Here is a 23,049-nt window from a genome sequence, read left to right as displayed (position 1 = left end):
TACAAGAAATTAAATGAGAATTTTGGGGAGTTTTGCAGAACCCACAGATGACACACAAAGGGCAGCAGATGGCACAGAAAAAGTTTATAAACTCAAAAATGCATAAGATATATGTACTGTATTGTATAATATCAACCCAAATGTTATAATAAGGTACTGTTAAAAAAAACATAAAAAGAAAAAGAAAAAATTCAGACTTCTCTCGTATGAAGGGAAGACCAAAAAATTTTACAGATTTTCCAGATCAAGAGGGCAAAAGCTGGGGCAGCTAGGTGGCGCAGTGGATAGAGCACTAGCCCCAGATTCAGGAGTACCTGAGTTCAAATCCAGCCTCAGACACTTGACACTTACTAGCTGTGTGACCCTGGGCAAGTCACTTAACCCCCATTGCCCTGAAAAGAAAAAAAAAAAAAGACAAAGGGAAAGATTCCATATATACACAGTAGAGTGGAACCATAGGTACACAATTACAGAAAAAAATTTTCTGGAAGCAAAGCTGAAAACAAAGTGGGCACTGACTAAATATGTACATTAATATAACAGAATACTACTACTATTGCATAAGAGTGAAGATGGAGAATTCAAATAAATCTAAGACTTAATTTAACTGATGCAGAGCAATGCAAGTAGAACCATAAGAACAACTAATACAACAATGTAAATAAAAACAATATTTAAATATTTCAGGACTGATCAATTCAGACACCAATCTTGAATCCAGACTGATAATGAAATATGCTTCCCCCTCCTCTCAGGAGGTATGGAATGAAGTTTTCAGAAGGAAATATGGCCAATGCATTGATTTATTTTGCTTATCTACAATTCCCTATTACAAGGGAGGGTATTAAAAGGAGGAATGAGGAAGCCTGTCACTGGGAAAAGTTGTTTTGTTTTTTTTAAAGCATCAACAAAACATTTATTTTCTTTCAGTTTTATTGTTGTCTTTTGTTTTTACATGTCATTTCCAAACATGTCCCCCTACTTCCCTAAGGCTCACAAATGAGCCTTCTCTTAAAAGGGGGGGAAAAAACAATCATGCAAAACTACATCAATGCTCTCCAACTCCAGAAAAAAAAAGAACTGGAATATGGATGCAGATTGAACCATACTATTTCTTTTGTTTTTTGGTGCTGTTGTTTTTCTTTTTTGAGATTTTTCCTTTTTGCTCTGATTCTTCTTTTACAGTATGACTAATGCAGAAATATGTTTAATGTGATTGTACATATATAACCTATATCAGATTACTTGCTGTCTTGGGAAGGAGGGAGAAAAATTTGAAACTAGAAATCTTATTAAAACAAATGTTGAAAACTATCTCTATATGTAACTAGAAAATAATAAAATACTTTTATGATTAAAAACAACAACAATAACTAACTACATCAACCCTAACTGGTCCACACCCAATCTTCTACCTCTCCAAAAAAAAAGGAAGGTGATGTATTTCCTCCTCTCTTCCCTAGGACAAGACAGGTCATTATATCATATTCTGTTTGATTTTATTGTTCTTTTCATTTATACTGTTGCAGTCATTAGAGATATTGTTTTCCTGGCTTTGCTTAACTTCACTCTGCATCACTTCAGACAAGTCTTCCTATCTTTTTCTGAATTCCTCATACTTTTCATTTGTTTTATTTTTAAAGTAATAATAAACCTTTTTTAAAAAAAAAAAACTTAGAAGGCTGTATTACTGGCTCATCACCCCTATCTGTACCCATTCATCTCCCATTCAGACTCCTGCTCTGGGTCCTATAAACCACACGGCTGTGGCTAGGGTAACTTTTAATCTTGCCTCTCAAGCCTCCCTCAACAGAAATTTCATAAAATTCCTTCTCACTTTAGCACATGAAAATTTGTGAATTTGCCCAGCCCAAACGATATGGATAGGAAATCTTGGATAGACTAGGATGGAGGAAAAGTTCAGCAGTGTTGGGCCTGCACCAGAACAAGGGGCAGAGGGCTTAATTTCCAGCAAGGAAGCCAAGTCCAGAACATCAAATACTGTCAAATTTAGTTAATCATTTGGTTATTTTTGCTGAACTGCTTTTCTTTTTTTCTTCTTCTTTTATATTGTCTGATATAAGGGACAGATCCCAGAGTAAGGGGAAAAGATTGATTGATGTATCTGGAAATAAAGGTCAAGCAGAAACAAAATATATCAATAAAACATTTAAATAAAAATAAAATGGCTATTCATTGATTGGTGCCACCACCCTACCCCAGGGTAGGAGACTAGGTTCCCAAGATACACCTGACAGCAAGGGAAAGTATATAAAAATAAAGATCCAGAGATATAGGTTGTTTGCTGGTCCCAGAATGAGCAGAAGATAAGTGAAATAGTCTAGATTCAGTGCTGGTCCCCAATTTTTGAAACCAAGTTCATTTAATGGTACAATGCCTCCATCATGAACTATAAGATATCTAAGAATGGAGATCCTGAGGAAAAGATGCTATAAAAAGGGAAGATGGGAAAGACATATGTGGGAGAGAGCACAGCCTGAGCTATGATCTGTAAAATAGATAATCAGAGGAATATAAATTGTTGACTTCTTATAAGCAAACTAACTCTTTCAGGTTATAGCACGAATCAATAGTATGTTGAAAGGCTTTTCCCTAAACATACAAATAAAAATAATAACAACAATAATGGCATTAGTATATACTGATTCAAGGTTTACACAGTGCTTTAATGTTAACTCATTTGATCTTCATTATCAGATCAGTATTATTCATCACACCTCTTTTGGAATTGACCTTAGGTTCTTGAAAGTTATGCCAGTATGCCAGGTTTGACCAAACTGGAAAGGTTTTAATTATGGGTCTAATAACAGATTAGAATGTCCAAGGACCAGCCTTCCTAAATTTGGAGAGGTTCATCCCAGGTTGGATGCGAGGTGATGACTTTTTCTACTACAAAAACTCTTGAAAATCTGCTAAGTAAAAGAAGAGCAACAATGGTAGTGCTCCTCACACTGACAAAATTACTGAGCCCTTAATTACTGAAGTATTATTCATAATTATAGTACACTAAATCAATGTTACACAAAATGCAAGAAAATCATTTCCTTCTTGATTATTCTTTGCTGAGCTCTCAGCTTTAAATTTTGATTTTGAATTGCAGGCAATTTGTTTTTCTTAACAGTTCATTTGTATTCACAAATGTGGTACTGTCAAATTATTTTAATATAATACACTTGTCATTCTGTGAGGGTTTATGACTTCTCATGCAGTAAAAAGAGTATTTCATCCAACCATCTGTCTCCTTTTTTGTTTCTAACATTCAATTTTGGTAATGTTGATCTAAACATCTAAATATTTTTTAACAATATGGTATCTCATATTCTGAAGCCTAACAAGAAGTTTGTTATTCAGTTTTTTTCTCACAGAATTTTAATGGATCTGATATCCATAAAAATAAGCTATCATAATGAAAAAAATATTTTATAACTTGTTATTTATGTTAACAAAAACGATCAGTTAATGACTCTTCTAAATAAATACCAAAATTTTAAAGTCCACACTTTTTACCTGTGCAAAACATATGTAAAATAATCATTTTCATGACATCATTTTCTCTCATTTCCCCCTCCCACCTATCTGCTGATCATTTCTTTTCAGACTCTTTTGTTGGATCCACCATCCATATCTCACTCCCTTAATTTTGTCACTTCTGATTTTTTGTGACCCCATGAGCTACACATGGCAAACCAGAACCTTCTACCTTCCACTATCTCCCAAAGTCGGTCCAAGCTCACGTTCATTGATTCCATGACACTATCTAGCCATCTCATCCTCTACTATCCCCTTCTCCTTTTGCCTTCAATCTTTCCCAACATTAGGGTCTTTTGCCAATGAGTCCAGTCTTGTTATGTGGCCAAAGTATTTAAGCATCAGTATTTGACCTTCCAATGAGAAGTCTGAGTTCATTTCTTTAAGTACTGACTGATTTGATCTCTTTGCTAAGGGACTCTCAAGTCTTTTCCAGCACCACAATTCAAAAGGGTTAATTCTGTTGTGTTCAGCTTTTCTTATAGTCCAACTCTCATCCACACGTTGCTACTGGAAAAACCAAAGCTTTGACCATGCAGACCTTTGTCAGAAAGGTGATGTCTCTTCCTTTTAATATGTTGTCCAGGTTTGCCACAGCTTTCCTTCCAAGGAGGAACCGTCTTTTAATTTCACGGCCGCAGTTGCCATCTACAGAGATATGGGTGCCCAAGAATATAAAATCTGACAGTGCTTCCATTTCTTCTCCCTCTATTTGCCAGGAGGTGATAGAACCAGCTGCCAAGATCTTAGTTGGGGGGGGGGGGGTTAGGGTTATGTTAAGCTACAAGCCAACTTTGACACTCTCCTCTTTCACTTGTCCTAGGTCCTCTCTTCTATCTATAGTCTCTTACATGGTGAGCTCATTAGCTCCCATAATTTCCATTATCACCTCTATACAGATGACTCCAGGCCTCATCTGTTTCTCTCGACTTTCAGTTCTTTATCAAGAAGTAACTAGTAGAGGCTTTGAAGTAGATGCAGGCATCTAAAACTCAACACATCCAAAACAGAGCTCATCATTCGATCCCCTCAATCCCACAGCTCTTCCAAAATTTCCTGTTTCTGTCACAGCAACCCAGTTGTTCAGTCCCCAAGCCACCCTTGATTCTTCCTCTCCCTCGCCCCACATATCCAAGTTGCCAACTCTTATGAATTCAACTTCTATGACATCTCTTGCATCCATCCCCTTAATTTCTACATGTATACATGTAGACCCGCTCAAAATCATGCTATATTTATTTGCACCTGTTTATATATATATATATATATATACATACATATTATCTCCCACAAGAGAATACAAGCTTCTTGAAGGCAAGGACTACTTCACTTTTGTTCTGACTGGAGAGGGGGGACAGTGGAGAACTCCTCCAGATCCTCCATTTAGGGAGGGCAGTCAGCTCATCATCATGTCTCAGTGCCAAGTATATTCCCTCCCCCATTCTGGCTTCTTTCTGTATGTTGTCTTCCCCCATTAAACTGCAAGCTCCTCAAGGTCAGGAACTATATTTGGCCTTTCTCAGTATTCCCAGAGTTTAGCACAGTACCTGTCACAAAGTAGGCATCGAATAAATGTTAGGGACTGATTTTTTTAATCCCCATCACTCAACATAGTGCCTCCCACATAGTAGATGCTTAATAAATTATTGTTAATTGAATGACATAACCTTTTATTTTGAGTGAGGGGAAAAATTAAATAACAGAAGGGAGATATTCAGATCTATGTTTTCGGGGACATGATTTGACATGAAATAAATCTAAATCCATGCAATAAGGAGCTACTATAATTTAATTCTATTGTACCTGAAATTAGTATTCTCCTATTAAACTAGCCATCCTTGCCTTGGGAAAGTGGCCTTAATTTTTTATTTGGGGGGGGGGGGCGTGCACGCGGGGCAATGAGGGTTAAGTGACCTGCCCAGGGTCACACAGCTAGTAAGTGTCAAATGTCTGAGACCACATTTGAACTCGGGTCCTCCTGAATCCAGGGCTGGTGCTTTATCCACTGTGCCACCTAGCTGCCTTTAACAAAGGTATGCTTTACTTTATGCTGTTATTTTTATAAGCTGAAAAGCCAAATTTAACTACACTTAATATTCTCCTATAAGACAGTCAACAAGCAGTTGTATTGAGTTTACTATATGCCAGGCACTGTGCTAAGAGCTGAGGATGCAAAATGCAAAAATACTGTTGGAGCCCTTTAAGACAGTTATTTGAAAGTTGTTTTCTCTTCCTTCCATCCCTCTCAAACTTATACTCTGCTTTCTCTTTCTATACATGGCACACAGACAATAGCATAAAAACAAAATCACAGAAATTGCTCACATTGTCATCTCATCATTAAGGTTTCTTCTGGTTTAAAGTTGATTTTGGGGGCAGCTAGGTGGCGCAGTGGATAGAGCACCGGCCCTGGATTCAGGAGTACCTGAGTTCAAATCCGGCCTCAGACACGACACTTACTAGCTGTGTGACCCTGGGCAAGTCACTTAACCCTCACTGCCCCGCCAAAAAAAAAAAAAAAGTTGATTTTGGCCTTTGCTTTGATATGACTCGAGAAAGCTGACTTGCAAAGTATTCTCCCATTGGTAGTGATTATCTTTTCCTTTCAACATATGATAAATTTCATCTTGCATGTGTGATATTAGACACTACACACATCCAGTACTTTCTGAAATCTTTGTTCCTCTAGTATTTATAATATTAGATACTGAAAGAATAGAATTTAAAATAAGAATCATTTTGTTTTCAAAACAGGAGAGTCAGCATGTTACAATGCAATGCACCCTATATTTGGACTCCAGGTTCAAAGTCTGGTTCTGCCACCTGCTACCTGAATAATGTGGGGCAAGTTGCCTCAGGGGGGTCAGTTTCCTCATTTGTGAAATAAGAAGGATGGACTAAAATAGCCTATATATAACGAGAAAATGTCTCTGTACAATTATCAGAATTCTCATCTGACATTTAAACAAATTAATGAAACTGAAAAAATGGAGCATGGATAAAGACTATACTAAAATTATCAACACTTCCTATAGAAGTTTAACCAATGTAAAGCAGTTGTCACACAAGAAAATCAAAAGTCTGAAATCACCTTATCCACCATTGGCTGGCCAAGAGGGGAGAAATGGTTGCCAAAGGTAATGACAGTTTAGTATATAAACTTTTTTGCAAAATGTTAAGGAGGAGGATTGTGGAAGATTTTAGGAGTAATGCCTCATAAACAAGAATAGTCTAGAGGGAAAAAAATGAAGTCAGTTTGGTATGAAACTCAACTAACAAATTATACCAACAGTATCTATAGGTCAAACTTGAAAGACAATAGGTGAAAAATAGCATGTCTGCCAGTGTTTCCCTAATAATTTTGTTTTGTTTTGGTTTGGTTTTGTGAGGCAATTGGGGTTAAGTGACTTGCCTAGGGTCACACAGCTAGTAAGTGTTAAGTGTCTAAGGCCGGATTTGAACTCAGGACCTCCTGACTCCAGGGCCAATGCTCTATCCACTGCACCATCTAGCTGCCCCCCTAATAATTTTTATCACTAATGATAGTCGACTTTTGGACTCTCCCACCATCAGTTCCCAATGCAAATATAAACACAAAAATGACATTTTTAAAAATGAAGTCTGGAAGAATATATGAAACGGACCTATTGTAAACAGAAGAAATCAGTGTTGAAGTTAATAACATGAAAGCATTAAGGTACTAAAATAAAAGGAAAATACCAAACAAGAGGGAAGAGAGAGAAGGAAAAGTATATTATTGCCCCCCAAAAGACAACTGAGAAGATATCTATATGACTAGAACCCCATAAGCCTTTCTTTTCTATATAAAATGGAATAAGCACAATCTATACATATATCAAAGGTATCCTTGATAGGAAAAGTCTCCAGATGCTCCCTTTTTTGGTGTGGCAATTTTACTGATTGCATAAAGCTCCTAAACATGACATAGTCTACTCAAGAACAACCACAACTTAACAAGAGATCAGCCTAACAAATGGATAAAAAGCCAATTATTATCTAGACCAGAATGGTCAAAAAGGCAGCCTGCTATACAACCCAATAAATAAAAATACAATGGAAAAGAGATAAGGTCAATATGTGGTTTTTAAGTCAATATGCAGCCATCGGGGATCTTTACATAGTTTAATGGCCTTATTTCTACTTAGGTTTTCACACTAAAAAATGGCATACAATTAGAAGGGCAGCCAATAAAGTGAGTATATCAGTAGATATAAATATGCTACAGTATATAGTTAAAGAGATGGATGGATAAGCTAGAGAGATACATAGAGACAGACAAAGAGATACACAAGTATGTCTTGGAAATGCACCCAGAACTGAATGGATGGAAAAGCACAAGGTAAAGCTGTCCAACACAAAATGCCATCTTTTCAACACTAACTTCAGTCAAGAGATGCCATATAGCTGGGTATCATGAAATAACATAAGAATCATAATTACAAGGGGTGGGGGGGGCAAAGGGCAATGGAGAGATACAGAGTGGGCATAAGTCAACTCCAGTATATTACCAATAATGATCTCTGTGCAGTTAGTGGCATAAAATATATTATCCAAGGCTATACAATTAGAAGAAGAAAATAAGCTGGTGGTGTAAGGAGAACAAGGGACAGAGAACACTACATAGCCCAAGTGTTACAGGAGTCCTCTTGGAATGATAAAAGACCCAGAGAAAGGTTTCAAGTGTATGGGGAAGAAGAGGAAGAGTGGAAGAAGAGAATCCTCTATGGAAAATTTATGAAAGGATATGATGGTATATTTAAAGAACCCTAGAGGATCAACTAAAAAAATAGTTGAAATAATTAACAACTTCGGCAAAGTTGTAGGATATGAAATAAATCCACATAAATCATCAGCATTTCTATATATTCCCAACAAAGTCCAGCAGGAAAAAATTCAAAAAGAAATTTGATTTAAAATAACTTCAGACAATATAAAATACTTGGGTGTCTACCTGGCAAGACAAACCCGGGAATTTATGAACACAATTACAAAACACTTTACACATAAAGTCAGATCTAAACAACTGAATATTTATTCATTGTCCATCGGTAGGCCAAGCCAATAAAAATTACAATCCTACCTAAATTAATTTACTTATTCAATGCCATGCCAATCAAATTACCAAAAAATTATTTTATAGAGCTAGAAAAATAATAACAAAACTTATCTGGAAGAACAAAAGGTCAAGAATATCAAGGGAGGGGGGCAGCTAGGTGGTGCAGTGGATAAAGCAGAGGCCCTGGATTCAGGAGTATCTGAGTTCAAATCCGGCCTCAGACACTTGACACATACTAGCTGTGTGACCCTGGGCAAGTCACTTAACCCCCATTGCCCCACAAAAAAATATATATATATCAAGGGAATCAATGGAAAAAATGTGAAGGAAGATCACTCAGAATTATCAGATCTCAAATTGTATTACAAAACAGTGATCATCCAAGACAATTCCATTCAGAAAAAAGAACTGTGGAATCTGGATGCAGAGTGACCCATAATGTTTCTACTTTTTTTGTTTTTGTTTTTTCTTTTTTGAGATTTTTTTTCCTTTTGTTCTGATTCTTCTTTCATAACATGACTAATGCAGAAATATGTTTAATGTGATTGTACATATATAACCTGTATCAGACTGCTTGCTGTCTTGGGGAGGGGGGGAGGGAAAAAATTTGGAACTAGAAATAAAAACAAAAGTTGAAAACTATCTCTACCTGTAACTAGAAAATAATAAAATACTTTTATGATTTAAAAAAACAAACAAGGCAGTGATGATCAAAGCAATCTGGTACTGGCTAAGAAATAGAGTGGTGGATCAGTAAAATGATTAGGTACATGATACATAGTAGTAAATGACCACAGTAATCCAGTGTTTGACAAACCCAAAGTTCTAAGACTTTGGAGGAAATCACTATTTGAACACTGGAAAAAAGTTTAGCAGAAACTAGGTATAGTTTCATACTATATACCAAGATAAGGTCAAAATGGGTACATGATTTAGACACAAAGGGTGATATCATACGCAAATCAAGAGAGCATGGAACGTTTTGTTTGTCAAATCTATGGATAAGGGAAGAATTTATGACCAAACAAGAGACAGAGAGCATTACAGGATATAAAATAGATCATTTTGATTACATCAAATAAGAGTTTTGCAAAAACAAAGCCAATGAAGCCAAGATTACAAGAAAAGCAAGAAACTAGGGGAAACAGTTTTACAGCAAGTTTCTCTGATACAGGCCTCATTTCTCAAATATACATATTTTATAAATTTGTAAGAATATGAGGGGCAGCTATGTGGCACAGTGGACAAAGCACTGGCCCTGGAAGACCTGAGTTCAAATTGGGCTTCAGACACTTGACACTTACTAGCTGTGTGACCCTGAGCAAGTCAATTAACCCTCATTGCCCCTTGGGGGGGAAGAGAATGAGTCATTCCTCAATTGATAAATTGTTAAAAAATATTAACAAATAGTTTTTAGACAAAATAATCAAAGCTATCTATAGTCATATAAATGCTCTAAATCACTATCAATTAGAGAAATGCAAATTAAAACAACCCTGAGGTACCACCTTATACCTATAAGATTGCCTAATATAACAGAAAAGGAAAATGACAAATGTTGGAGGGAGTGTGGAAAAATAGGGACATTAATGCACTGCTGGTGGAATTGTGAACTGATCCAAACATTCTGGAGAACAATTTGGAACTATGTCTAAAGAGCTAGAAAACTATGCCTATCCTTTGATCCAGTAATACCACTCCCTAGGTCTATACTCCAAAGAGATCAAAGGAAAAGGAAAGGGCCTATATGTAGAAAAATAGTTGTGGCAACTCTTTTAGTATTGGCAGAGAATAGGAAATTGAAGGGATGCCTATCAATTGGGCAGTAGCTGAACAAGTTGTGGTATGTGACTGTGACGGAATACTATTGTACTAATGCTAAGAAATGACAAGCAGGATAAAGCATCAGCCCTGGATTCAGGAAGACCTAAGTTCAAATCCGGCCTCAGACACTTGACACTTACTAACTGTGTGACCCTGGACAAGTCACTTAACCCCTGTTGTCCTGCAAAAAAAAAAGAAAAAGAAAAAAAAAGAAATGACAAGCAGGATGCTTTCAGAAAAACCTGGGAAGACTTACATGAACTGATAAAAAGTGAAATGAGCAGAACCAGGAGACTATTGTACACAGTAACAGCAATATTATACAATGATCAACTATGAATGACTTAGTTATTCTCAGCAATACAATGATCTAAACCAATTCCAAAAGATTTACAATGAAAAATGCTATCCACCTGGACTGGATTCTTCTCAGCAATACAATGGTACAAGAGAGTTCCAGGGGGCTGATGATGGAAAAGGCTCTCCAAATCCAGGGAAAAAAAAAACCAAAACACCAAACTATGGAATATGGATGCTGATTGAACCATACTATTTCTTTTAGTTTTGGTGCTGTTTTTCTATTTTGAGGTTTTTCCTTATTGCTCTGGTTCTTCTCTTATAGCATGACTGATGCAGAAATACGTTTAATGTTGTTATGTATGTGTGTGTATGTATGTGTGTATATATATAAATATATATGTGTGTGTATATGTAAATATGTGTGTATGTATGTATATATGTGTGTATATATATGTATATGTGTATATATATAACCTATATCAGATTGCCTGCTGTCTGGGGGAGGGAGGGAGAAAAATTTGAAATCGGAAATCTTATGTAAACAAATGCTGAAAGCTATCTCTACATGTAACTGGAAAATAATAAATTTTTTTTTAAATGCTATCCACCTCCAGAAAAAGAACTGATGGGAGTCTGAATGTAGATTGAAGCATACTTCTTTACTTACTTGGTTTTTTGGGTCTGTGTCTTCTTTTGCAACATGGCTAATGTGAACATATTTTGCAAGACCATACATGTATAATCCGTATCAAATCACTTGCCTTCTCAAGGAGGGGTAAAGGAACATAGGGAGGGAGGGAATCTGGAACTCAACATTTAAAAAAGATCAAATTTGAAAATGTTTTGTTTACATGTAATTAAGAAAATAAAAGGGAAAAAGAGAATTTGTGGGAGGACATAGAAAAGAGTCTGTACAGGTTAAGAAGACGAGGATAGGTAATAGGAATATCCATATATAAAAGAACACAGATCCACTAAAGCACTGACTATACCTTAACAGAATGGAAATTATTGGTCATAGTTATTGGGCCCTAGCTAGGCCCAATAGTCATTTCAGAATCAGCTATCTATATGTAGTGAAATCTTCCACTGGTTAATAAAAAGATCACAGTAAATGTGATATAAGAAAGAATAACTAGAGAAACAACAATGTACATACAACTACAGCAGCTCTAATCCAACCTAAAAAAAAAAAAAGATACCTCTGAAAAAAACAAATGAACAAAAAACCTTGTGGATCACCATTTCTTAGAGAAGTCTAACCAAGCAAAACAGTCACCAAAACAAAAATCAAAAGAACCTGAAACTGCCTGAACAAGTAAACATTTAATCTTCATTGTGATAAGAAATACAGTGGCCAAAGACAAAACTGGTTCATTTGCAAAATCACTGCAGAGGAGAATAACAGAAAACTTGGCGCAGCTAGGTGGCACAGTGAACTAGCCCTAAAGTTAGGAGGACCTGAGTTCAAATTTTACTTCAGACGCTTATGAGCTGTGTGCCCCTGGGCAAGTCACTAAACCCCAAATGCATTTAAAACAAAAAACAAAACAAAAAAAACATCGGGGCCATCTCCAAATAGATCAGGATCTATATCTTGCCACTGGACCCAAATGGTTCTAGAGAAGAGAGTGAGTTGGTGACCTTGCAGAGCCCTCCCTCACTTAAAAATCCAATTCAGTGCAAGTCATGACATCACCCTGATGTCATGATCCTCTTCCAGAATAAAGGACAAACAACAACAATGAGCATTCAGAAAAAAAAAAGTTGAGAAGTACTGTGAGATTAATATATCCAAATCTTGAAAACATCATCTAATTTACAGGGTTGACAGAAATGAAATAATGAAATTAGCAGTTTCTCTAAAACTGCCAATATTCTCCCTAACTCCCTTTTAATGAAACAGAAGACCAGGCAGAAAGAAAAAGAAATTTTAACCTAGGAAAAGATGTCATTAAAAACAAGAAGCTCTAAGAAGAAGATATGGTATTTTAACCCCAAATTTTTTTTTTACAATTTAAAAAGTAAGAGCCTCATAAAGAACAAGTATTTGCCTCCTTACTGCCTTCACATGAACTGTACTGAGTGCTCAGGAACCAATTATTTCCAATTCCTATTCGGAATGGACTATCAACCATGGATAAAGTAATTTTTCTCCTAAGACATGGTTCAATGGAAAGGAGGTTGACTGTGGCATGACTGAGCCAAAATTCAAATCCTATCTTACCACCTATGTGACGAGATGACTTTGGACAAGTTACAATGTCCCAGAGACTCTGGGTCATCATCATGAAAATGAGAGGTGGGTTCAAGATTCTCTCCTAACTACATTTTATGATTCTGCTCCCTGTTTCCATAAAATGCTTAAAATTTGCCTTTGCAGTGCCTTAGAAACCACAACCAGGTCACCCATAGCTAGGCCCAAAGCCATACACTTCTTAAAGCAGAGCAGTCCTACCCAGCACAATGGAAGTTGCTGCAGAATGAAAATAAAGAAGGGATGACGGAGTTTTTATGCATTAAAAAATCATTGTGGTAGGTGAATCACAAGTAAAAGAAAAATAATATTTGCCTCAAATCACTAACTCAGGCAGTTGGTGATACTGCTACAAATCATAATAAACATCTAAATTAGAGCTTCTTAATCTTTTTTGTGTCATGGACCTCCCCTTTTGCTATCTAATGAACTCTTTGGATTCCACAGAATGCTTTTAAATTAATAAAATACTTAAGATTATAAAGGAAACCAATCACACTGAAATAGCTATCAAAACTTTTTTTTTTAAAGTTCATGGACCCCAAATTAAAAGACTGAACTAAATTCTTAAAAAAAGATAGTATTGGGGCAGCTAGATGGCGAAGCAGATAGAGCACCAGCCCTGGATTCAGGAATACCTGAGTTCAAATCTGGCCTCAGACATTTAACACTAGCTGTGTGACCCTGGGCAAGTCACTTAACCCCAATTGCCTCACCAAAAAAAAAAAAAAAAAAAGATAGTATTCAGGAGCAGCTAGGTGGTACAGTGGATAAAGCACTGGCCCTGGATTCAGGAGGGCCTGAGTTCAACACGAGCTGTGTGACCCTGGGCAAGTCACTTAACCCTCATTGCCCCACAAAAAACCAAAAACAAACAAAAAGGATAGTATTCAAATTCCTATGTGTTCACCATGGGCATAAGGAGAGCAAAGAAGAAGGGGACAATCTACATACTACACCCATGATTTTCTCTTCCTTTTAATCACTTAAAAAAGTACTTCAACAGGGCACTATTATCTGTTTAATAGTTAAATACAATTATAAAATACACTGAGCCTCTATTTCATTAGAAGAAAACTTACTTGTCCATTAATTGGGAAATGGCTGAACAAATTATGGTCTATAAATAAAATGAAATACAGTTAGGTCTTCATTACTTAGAATAATGAATCCTATGAAGTGGTTTCACGTATTCGAATTCATGCTATTCAAAAATTATGCAATTACGTAAAATATTGGGAACTTCTTCCAGCCCAATGTAAACATACAGGGAGAACCGGAATAATACCACCACTTTGTAGGATTCATCATAAGCACAAATCGCAACCTAATTGAATTATTTTGCCATAAGCAATGAAAAAAAAATTATGTATTCAGAAAAACCTGGGAAGACTTGTATGAAATGATAGAATTAAGTGAACAAAACCAGGAGAACAATTTATATAGTAATGACAACAATGTAAAGAAAAAAGGATGTTGAAAGAGTTAGGAACCTGATTAATTTGCTGACCATTCATGACTACAGAGGACTAATGAGGAAGGGAAGCATGCTATTCACTTCCTAACAGTGGAGTGATAGACTCAAGGTTAAGAATGATACATACCTTTTGAGACATCTCAAATGTATGAATTTTTTTGCTTGATTAAGCTTATTTGCTACAAGGTTTGTAGAGTTGTGGTTTTTTTTTTTAATTTGGAGAAGAGTAGAGTTAGGGATTGTGTTGCAAAAAAAGAAAAAAGTGTGTCTGAAGCATTTTTTAAAATTCTCAGAAAAGAACAGAATAAAGTTTGAAAGGAAAAGGACAGCTTTACAAGAAGCAAGTTGAATTGATAAGATGCTTTCTTTAAAAAGCAAACTGCATGTAATAAATTAGAATTTTTAAATATAATCCTTTTTCTATTCTACTTTGTATGTGGAAATGTTTTTCCATTGTTCATTAATTTTTTAAGTTTTTAAAAGAAAACTTCAGTTACTTCCAAAATTAAGTTTTTGAAATTTGCAAAAAATGATTAACTTCTCAATCACAATTACAAACTCTTAATTCTATTCAACAAGTATTTATTAAGGTCTTAAGATGTGGAAAGAGCACCAGCCCTGGAGTCAGGAGGACCTGAGTTCAAATCTGACCTCAGACAACTGACACTTATTAGCTATGTGACCTTGGGCAAGTCACTTGATCCCAAATGTCTCAGCAAAAAGCAAACCCCAAAAAAAAAGGTCTTAAGGGGGCAGCTAGATGTCCAGTGTTAAAGCACCAGCCCTGGATTCAGGAGGACCTCAGTTCAAATCTGGCCTCAGACACTTGACATTTACTAGCTGTGTGACCCTGGGCAAGTCACTTAAGCCTCATTGCCCTACAAAAAAAAAAAAAAGGTCTTAAGACGTGCCTAATACTGGGTTAGGTATTATAGTGGCTGTTTCAATACTTCCATGAATGTGATATTTCACCAGATCCCAGTAGCTAATGTGGGTACTCTTCCAGTAGCGCACATAGATCACAATGCCTGCACTTCTCATCCAATCTGATTTTTGTCCTTATTTCCAGAAATTCATTACAAAACATCAACCCAAAGTTTAGGAGTCTTTCCTATGGTTCTTACATTAATTTCATGGGGACCTGCCTATCTCCTTATCCTCACTACTTAGCATGATGCCTGGAACGTCATAATTGCTTAATAAAATGCTTTTTGACATCAGTCAAGCACATCCTTTATGTCTTCTATGCTTGAGAAAGAGCCAAGTTAAGAGTTATGGGTAAGACAGTTTGGGAGTAAGGAGGGGAAAAGCTAGGTGGTGCAGTGGATAAAGCACTGGCCCTGGATTCAGGAGGACCTGAGTTCAAATCCAGGCCTCAGACACTTGACACTTACTAGCTGTGTGACCCTGGGTAAGTCACTTAACCCTCACTGCCCTACCAAAAAGAAAAAAAAGAAAAAGATAGTTTCCATGGATAGAATAGAAAAAGTCCAACATCTAGAGTCAGGAGACCTGGATTCAAGTCTCACTTCTGATATTTGCTAGTTGAAGAACCATAGGGAAAAAAAATCACAAAGCAGCATGTTGTAGTGTTCATCACACAGGATTTGGAGCACCTAAATTCAAATCCTGTCTCAGACACTAGCTATGTGAACATTCATTAGCAATTGACCACTTAGGCCAAAATTTCTACATCTATAAAAAGAGGAAGTTGGACTTGATGGAGGAGGCTAAAAGGGTTAACAGATAACCTAAAAGGGTTAACAGATAAACTGAGGCTTGAGTCCTTATCAATAGTACCTAAAAGGCTTAACAGAGAAACTAAGGGGGCAGCCAGGTGGTGCAGTGGATAGAGCACCGGCCCTGGAGTCAGGAGTACCTGAGTTCAAATCTGGCCTCAGACACTAAACACTTACTAGCTGTGTGACCTTGGGCAAGTCACTTAACCCCAATTGCCTCACTAAAAAAAAAAAACAACAACAACAAAAACCCCAGAGAAACTAAGGTTTGTGTTCTTACAGTAACCAAGAGAGTTTGTCCCTATCAACCCTCACCATCAACAGAGACTGTAACTAGGGACCATTAATAGTCATTAATATTCCTAGATGACAGGACACCTAGAAACCAGATCTTAAGTAAAGAGTTATCCAAAACACAGAGACCCTCTGGCTCTGACAAGTTTAAGCATGTCTTTAGGAACATGCGCAGAAAAGGTCAAATGTGTCCTTAGGTTCACTTTATGACATGTAAACCCCAAAAGCACACCTCCAAGGAAAATGGTACCTGCCTCAGGGGCTGTCTTAGGAGCCCAGGAAATCCAAATTAGGATAAGACCTCCCAAGAACCTCCCACAAGGAGAAGATGAAGATAATGAGAAGATAACCTACTTTTTCTCACTATAAATATAACCATTTTCCTCTCCCTGTTTGATACACCTGTCTGGTGGTCTCCCTGTGGTCACAGTATTTCAATAAAACTTGGGAAACTGAGTTAGAGTCTTGTAATTCTTTGGGATGCCTCATGATCAATCTGATCAATTAAATCCACCCCCCCCACTCTGATTTCTAAGGTCCCTTTCAGCTCTAAATCTATGATCCCAGGAACCTCTCCTTCCTGAGCCATATCTGTTTAAAAAAAAAAAAAGGAATATTACTTTCACTGCCTCAGTGTTATATGACAAGTCAATTCATAAACTTTAAAGCAGTACAAATGTGAATTATTGAAATTTAAAGTTATCTTAAAATGTCATTTAAATACTTTTAAGTATGCCCCTTCTTAAAAAAAACAAAACCCTCCATGAACTAAGTTAAAAACTTAAAGGTGAGGGGGCAGCTAGGTGGTGCAGTGGATAAAGTACTGGCCCTGGATTCAGGAGGACCTGAGATCAAATCCGACCTCAGACACTTGACACTTACTATCTGTGTGACCCTGGTCAAGTCACTTAACCCTCATTGCCCCCCCCCCAAAATCCTTAAAGGTGAAAGGGCTCTTTGGGACCAAATCAAACTTCTTCATTTTACAGATGAGCAAACTGAAGCCCAGCAAAGATAAGAAGAGGCTTGGCTAACTTCATATAGCTGGTAAATGGTGGAGGCCAAGCTAAAACCCGGGTCTCCTGACTTAGGCAATCATAAACTGAATGGAAACTGGAGATATTTCCTTTCCACTTACATTTTCCACGTCCAACCATGTAATTTTTTTTATTTTAAACCCTATAATTAGTAATAGATAAAATCTCAGGACATGCTCATATTTTCCTTTAGATTTGTTGCTTTTTAGTATCAACCAAGGACCTTACACCTTGAAAAGCAACTTTCATTACATACACCCCTAAAACCCTTGAAATTGAAATAGCTTTGGAATTGGTGGACCACAGATTCAGAGCCTGAAATGGCCCAAGACGACATCTAGTCCAACCCCCTCATTTCACACTGGTCTAGAGAGGGAAGTTAAGAAACTTGTCAGAATGCCAGTGTTTTGGATCCTGGGGTTGCTACTACTACCTTTGTGACTGAGCAAATCATTTACCTCTTTAGGTCTCAGTTTCTCATTTATAAAAGGAAAAGGGAGGAGGGGTGGAAGGTTAGGACTAGACGGCCCGAATAAGGCACTGGAATTCTTAGATAGTATGAGATGATATTTGTGAAATGCTTAACACAGTGCCTGACACCTAGTCAGTGTTTGATAAAATGCTTGTTGATTGATGGGTCAGGAGGACAGTAGATTCAAATAAATCCCCGTCCGACACCAGCTGTGTGACCCAAGGCAAGTAAGTCACTTTACAACCCCGGGTCTCAGTTTCCTCATCTGCAAAACGAAGGAGTTGGTCTCCCTGGCCTCTGAGGTCCCTTGCAGCTCTAAAGCCCTCTCCTTCCTCTCAGCACGCCCCCCACCTCCCTCCAGGAACCAGGCACAAGTCCCCTCCTAACCAGCCCAACTTCCCCCCAATCTCCCAATTAGCCTTCCCAGCGACTGACAGACCTATCATTGATCTCCACAACCCCGCAACCGTCACCTCCTTCCTGCTCCCGACCCCAAAAGTCGCCAACGCGGTCCCAGGACCGTACTAAGAATGCACCTCCCCTGAGCCTCAGTTTCCTCATCTGCAAAATGGGGATAATCACACGCGTCACCCCCTCCCCGGGCTCCTCACTTTTTCAAGTCGCTGCTGAAGAGGCCGAAGGCTCCCGAGGGGGACGTGGCGGGGGTGGCCTCCTGGCCCAGTTCGGGCGGCTCGCCGCCGGCGAGCTGCTCATTGTAGGAGAGGCTGTTGCCGGACATGGTCTTGGCCTCGGCGCGCGCGCGCTCGCCCGCCCGCCCGCCCGAGCTCTCGCACTCTCGTGGGTCCGGGACTGTCAGCCTCGCGCTCTGTCCGCTCGAGCTCTCGCGTCCGGCCGCAGGGATCTCGGCTACTCCCTCGCGCTCCGGAGGCTCCCGGAACAAAACTAGTTCAGGGGCCGCGACGTTCGCGCAGGCGCTTTGGGATTCGTCGAGGCCATGGGAGCCCTGAGTCCGGGCTCCGGCGCATGCTCAGCACAATCGGCGCCCCAGCCGGCTTCTCTGCAGCTCTGAAGGAGGAGTTCACGGAACTCGGAGTTTGCGCTGGAATCCAAAGCCTGGGGTTGGTCCGACCGAGTGCTTTTATTACCTTCAAGAATCTTTTCCCCACGGTTTGGGAGAGGGCTTTTATGGGTGGGGAAGTTTTACTTTGGACACGTTTTTTTAAGCTACTGGCGCTTGTCTGAGGCTAAGGATTCCTTTGCCTGGATTTGCACTGTGTAAGCAAATTATTTGCCGAAATTCTCCTGACCTTCCTTTGATAAACCCATTTCCGCAATTTATTCTGCCTGTTCTATATAGGTTACAAGAGTTTTGCTTTTCTTTTTTGCTTTTCACTGGGGGTGGAAGGGAAAGTAAATGCTTGTTAACTGGAAAATAAAACCCATCGTCACTACGTTGTCACTTTATGCAAGCTTTTCTTCTCCTTTGACCAATGTTGCTTTATTTTTCTAACACCTGTTTCCTCTTTTCTTTTTCCCTCCCATTTTTCATAAATCCTGTATTTTCACCAAGATCTTTCCACTCTTCACTCAAGACCGCACCACGATTCTCCTCAAATAACACTTGTTTTTGAGAGTCGCCATCCTTGAGAAAGCTCTGCAAAGAAATTCCTATAAGAATTGATTAGCTAATCATTAGTGTACGGGAGACATTCTAACGCGAGACAACCGCCCGCCAAAGTCCTCCTTCGCTGTCTGCTGAAAGCACTTTGCAAACCTTAAACTCCCGTATAAATATGATATATACGTGTGTGCCTAACAGATATGCATGTATAACACATGTGTACATTGCGTTGTGCGCTCATACGTGTGCATATATGTACATGCGTGTGCATATATGTCTATAACGTAATTATTACCACTACAAATCTAACTACCAAATCTCATCTGGGTGGGTATCAAGATGAAAAGAAATGCAGGAGGGGCACTTTGGTAACTGATCATCTTCGGATGATACAACTAAACTACCCCAGCCCCCAGGAGAGCGGTCCTTCAAAGGATGCATTTTCACAATGGCTCCACATACAAGGGTATCTATGGGGTACACTTTGATGAGTCATTCCACATTAGAAACCTGACCTTCGTGGAATCCCACTGCCGCTAACTTGCGATCGGTAGTCAAACTCTTTCCTACCAGTTCACGAGTTTTAAGTCAAGTTAATGTACAACCCCTCACTTTGCCCTTTTCTCCCCGCCCGGAGGCACTGAAAACACAGAGAACTGGGTCTCAGGTGCTGACATGTCCAGAAACTTTGATCAGCGGAATTAAGAGTGCGCTCTGGGGCTGGGTCAGCATTGGTCACTTTAGAACCCGGAAGTGGCTGCTCCTGCTCTGAAGACTACTCCAAGACACGAGGTTGGCGGACCGGTCCCTCCCTCTCTCACATGACAGGAGCCAGAAGTGGAGGCGTGTGCAATTTTGTGTCTTTTGGATTCTAGTTGACATAGCGTTATATTGTTACTGTGGAAACAGTACAGCCAAACTAATCAGAACTCTCCCCCCAATGCCTTAGCTGGTGGCTTCCTGTGGAAAGAGAAGGGGACAGTCCTCATCCAGAATACTATTCAAAAGGTAGGGAGACAAGGATTCCCCCCTCCCTAAAAAAAAAAAAAAAAAAAGGAAGGCAAGAGGGAATCACAAGTAGGGCGGCTTTAAAAGTGACATATTTAATTTATTATACTTTTGTAAAGTAAATAAATAGATGAAAATTTTAAAAATATACTTTAAAAGAAAAGCAAACTCTACATAATACCAATCAAAAATTTCATTAACAATCTACTCTCCTGTTCCATATTGTGTATAGAAATGTTAGTTTTACTTGGTGTTTAAGTTCAGAATAAAAAGAAAAGAAAATGGGAAAAAATGAGTACACGAAACTCATCCTCATTCTCTCTCTCTCTCTCTCTCTCTCTCTCTCTCTCTCTCTCTCTCTCTCTCTCTCTCTCCCCCTCTACCCCACCACTCCCCTCTGTCTGTCTGTCTGTCTCTCTCACATTCTCTTGCGCGCGCTCTCTCGCTCTCTCTCTCTTTAACTTATTTTCCAGAGATGAAGGACTAGGCAGGACTTCTTTGTGAAGTCTCTGAGGTTCCCAGATAGTTAATTGACTGATCAATTAACAATCCTTTGTTAAACACTTAACTATGTGCTAGACAAAGTACCCTGGGCTCAAGGAGCTTTAATTCTTAATAGGGAGACAAAATGTAGACCAAAAAAGTATATACAGGATTATATGCAAAATGATTACAGGGTATTTTGGGGAGGGGGTGTACTAGTAGCTCTAGGCCTAGCATCTTAAACTAATATGAGGGACACAAAAATTTGGCAACAGTAAAAGGTTATGTATACCAATTTTATACACCTGTATACCTGGGTCTGTTTCTGGCTACACTCCAGAGTTTTGCTGGCTACAAGTTTGACACTTCTACTGAAAAGAGGTATGAAACATACAGCCCCTGGCAGGCCAAGAACTGCCCAACCAAATTAAAATGTAATTGAAAAATATTTAACAAAATATATTAAAAATGGAATAAAATAAAGATAATGTTAATATGTGGTTTTCTAAGTCAATAGGTGGCTCACAGGAATACTGATGTGTGGATTAGTGGCGCCATTTCTATTTGAGATTGACACTACTGCTCTAGAGTCTACTCTAGACCAGTACTTCTTAAATTTTTTCCACTCATGACCCCTTTTTTGCCCAAGAAATTTTTACACAACCCTAGCTATATAGGTGTATAAAATAGGTATATATAATCTTTTACAGTTGCCAAATTTTTTGCAACCCATATGGGGTCATGACACACAGTTTAAGAAGTTAGGCTCTAAACCACATCTTTCCGTCATTTTTATAAACATATCATAAAAGGTTTGAAATGCTCTGCTGTACCCAGGCATGTGTGCTTTGTTGTTGAGCATGTAGGCAAAATGGGCATGTTGGCAAAATGGGTAGAGTGCTGGGCTTGGAGTCAGGAAGAATCAGCTTCCTGAGTTCAAATGTGGCCTCAGACACTTACTAGCTCAGTGACTCTGGGCAAGTAGTCATTTGACCCTGCTTGCCTCAGTTTTCTCATTTGTAAAATGAGCTGATTGTTGATTTCTAGACTTAAGAAAGTAATAAAGATATGTTAATAATGCAGATTAAGCTTAAAAGTGTTTCTCACAATTATGGGCACCAGACCACCATGGCTCTTAAACATTTACCAGCACATGCCTGGCTATATCCTAAGTAAACTGTATCAGGAGTATCCCCCTCATCTACTACCATTTTATCCTTTATCTCTTTTGAGAAATAAATGAAGATTTTTCTGGCATGACCTGTTCTTGATGAAGCCATGCTGGTCCCTTATGATTGCTATTTCCTTTGCTATATATCCACTAACCATCCCTTTAATGTTAGATTCTATCATTTTTACAGCAATTGAAGTCAAATTCACTGACCAGTACTTTGCAGACTATCTTCTGTTCCCTTCTTTGAAATTAGGGCAAATATAGATAATTTTCCAATATTGCAGTTGCCTCCCCTTCCTCCACCCCCAGCCCATACTCCATGATCTCTCAAATAACACTGACAATGATTGAGCAATCACACTTTTCAATTCTTTCTGCACCTGAGAATGGGGTTCTTTCAAGCTAGGTCACCTGAACCTATCAAAAGCAATTAGGTGTTTGCTCCCTTATTATCTCCTTATTTAGCTTAGGGTCATAATATCATAAATGTAGAGCTAAAAGGGACCTTAGAGGTCATCTAATCCAACTTCTTCATTTTAGAGATAATGAACCTAAAGTTCAGGGTCACAGAAACAGTAAGCAGCAGAGCCAGGACTCACACCCAGATTCTTTGACTCCATTCTTTCTGCTATCTTGAGGATTATTTGCTATTAGCCATTTTAGTTCTGGCCTTTCCCATCCAAAAACCATTCTCCTTGGCAGAGGAAACTAAAGCAAAATAAGACAAGAAGCACCTCTGCGTTCTATCATCATCGTTGCATTTATCCCAAGAAATC

General features: G+C 38.4%; 1 protein-coding gene across 1 annotated transcript in view; it reads right to left on the bottom strand.

The window, feature by feature from the left end:
* AP3B1 (adaptor related protein complex 3 subunit beta 1) overlaps nucleotides 1-18,924 on the bottom strand; it is a 336,292-nt gene extending 317,368 nt beyond the window's left edge. Inside the window, 1 exon segment of the mRNA XM_043972455.1 lies at nucleotides 18,638-18,924. Within this exon segment, the coding sequence (XP_043828390.1) occupies nucleotides 18,638-18,765 (128 nt within the window). The 5' untranslated portion in view covers nucleotides 18,766-18,924.
* Nucleotides 18,925-23,049: the final 4,125 nt, after the last annotated feature.

The sequence above is a fragment of the Dromiciops gliroides genome, chromosome 1, assembly GCF_019393635.1.
Source record: "Dromiciops gliroides isolate mDroGli1 chromosome 1, mDroGli1.pri, whole genome shotgun sequence".
NCBI classification, from domain to species: domain Eukaryota; kingdom Metazoa; phylum Chordata; class Mammalia; order Microbiotheria; family Microbiotheriidae; genus Dromiciops; species Dromiciops gliroides.
The sequence above is the reverse complement of the archived record's forward strand: the minus strand, read 5'-3'. Positions and strand labels throughout refer to the sequence as shown.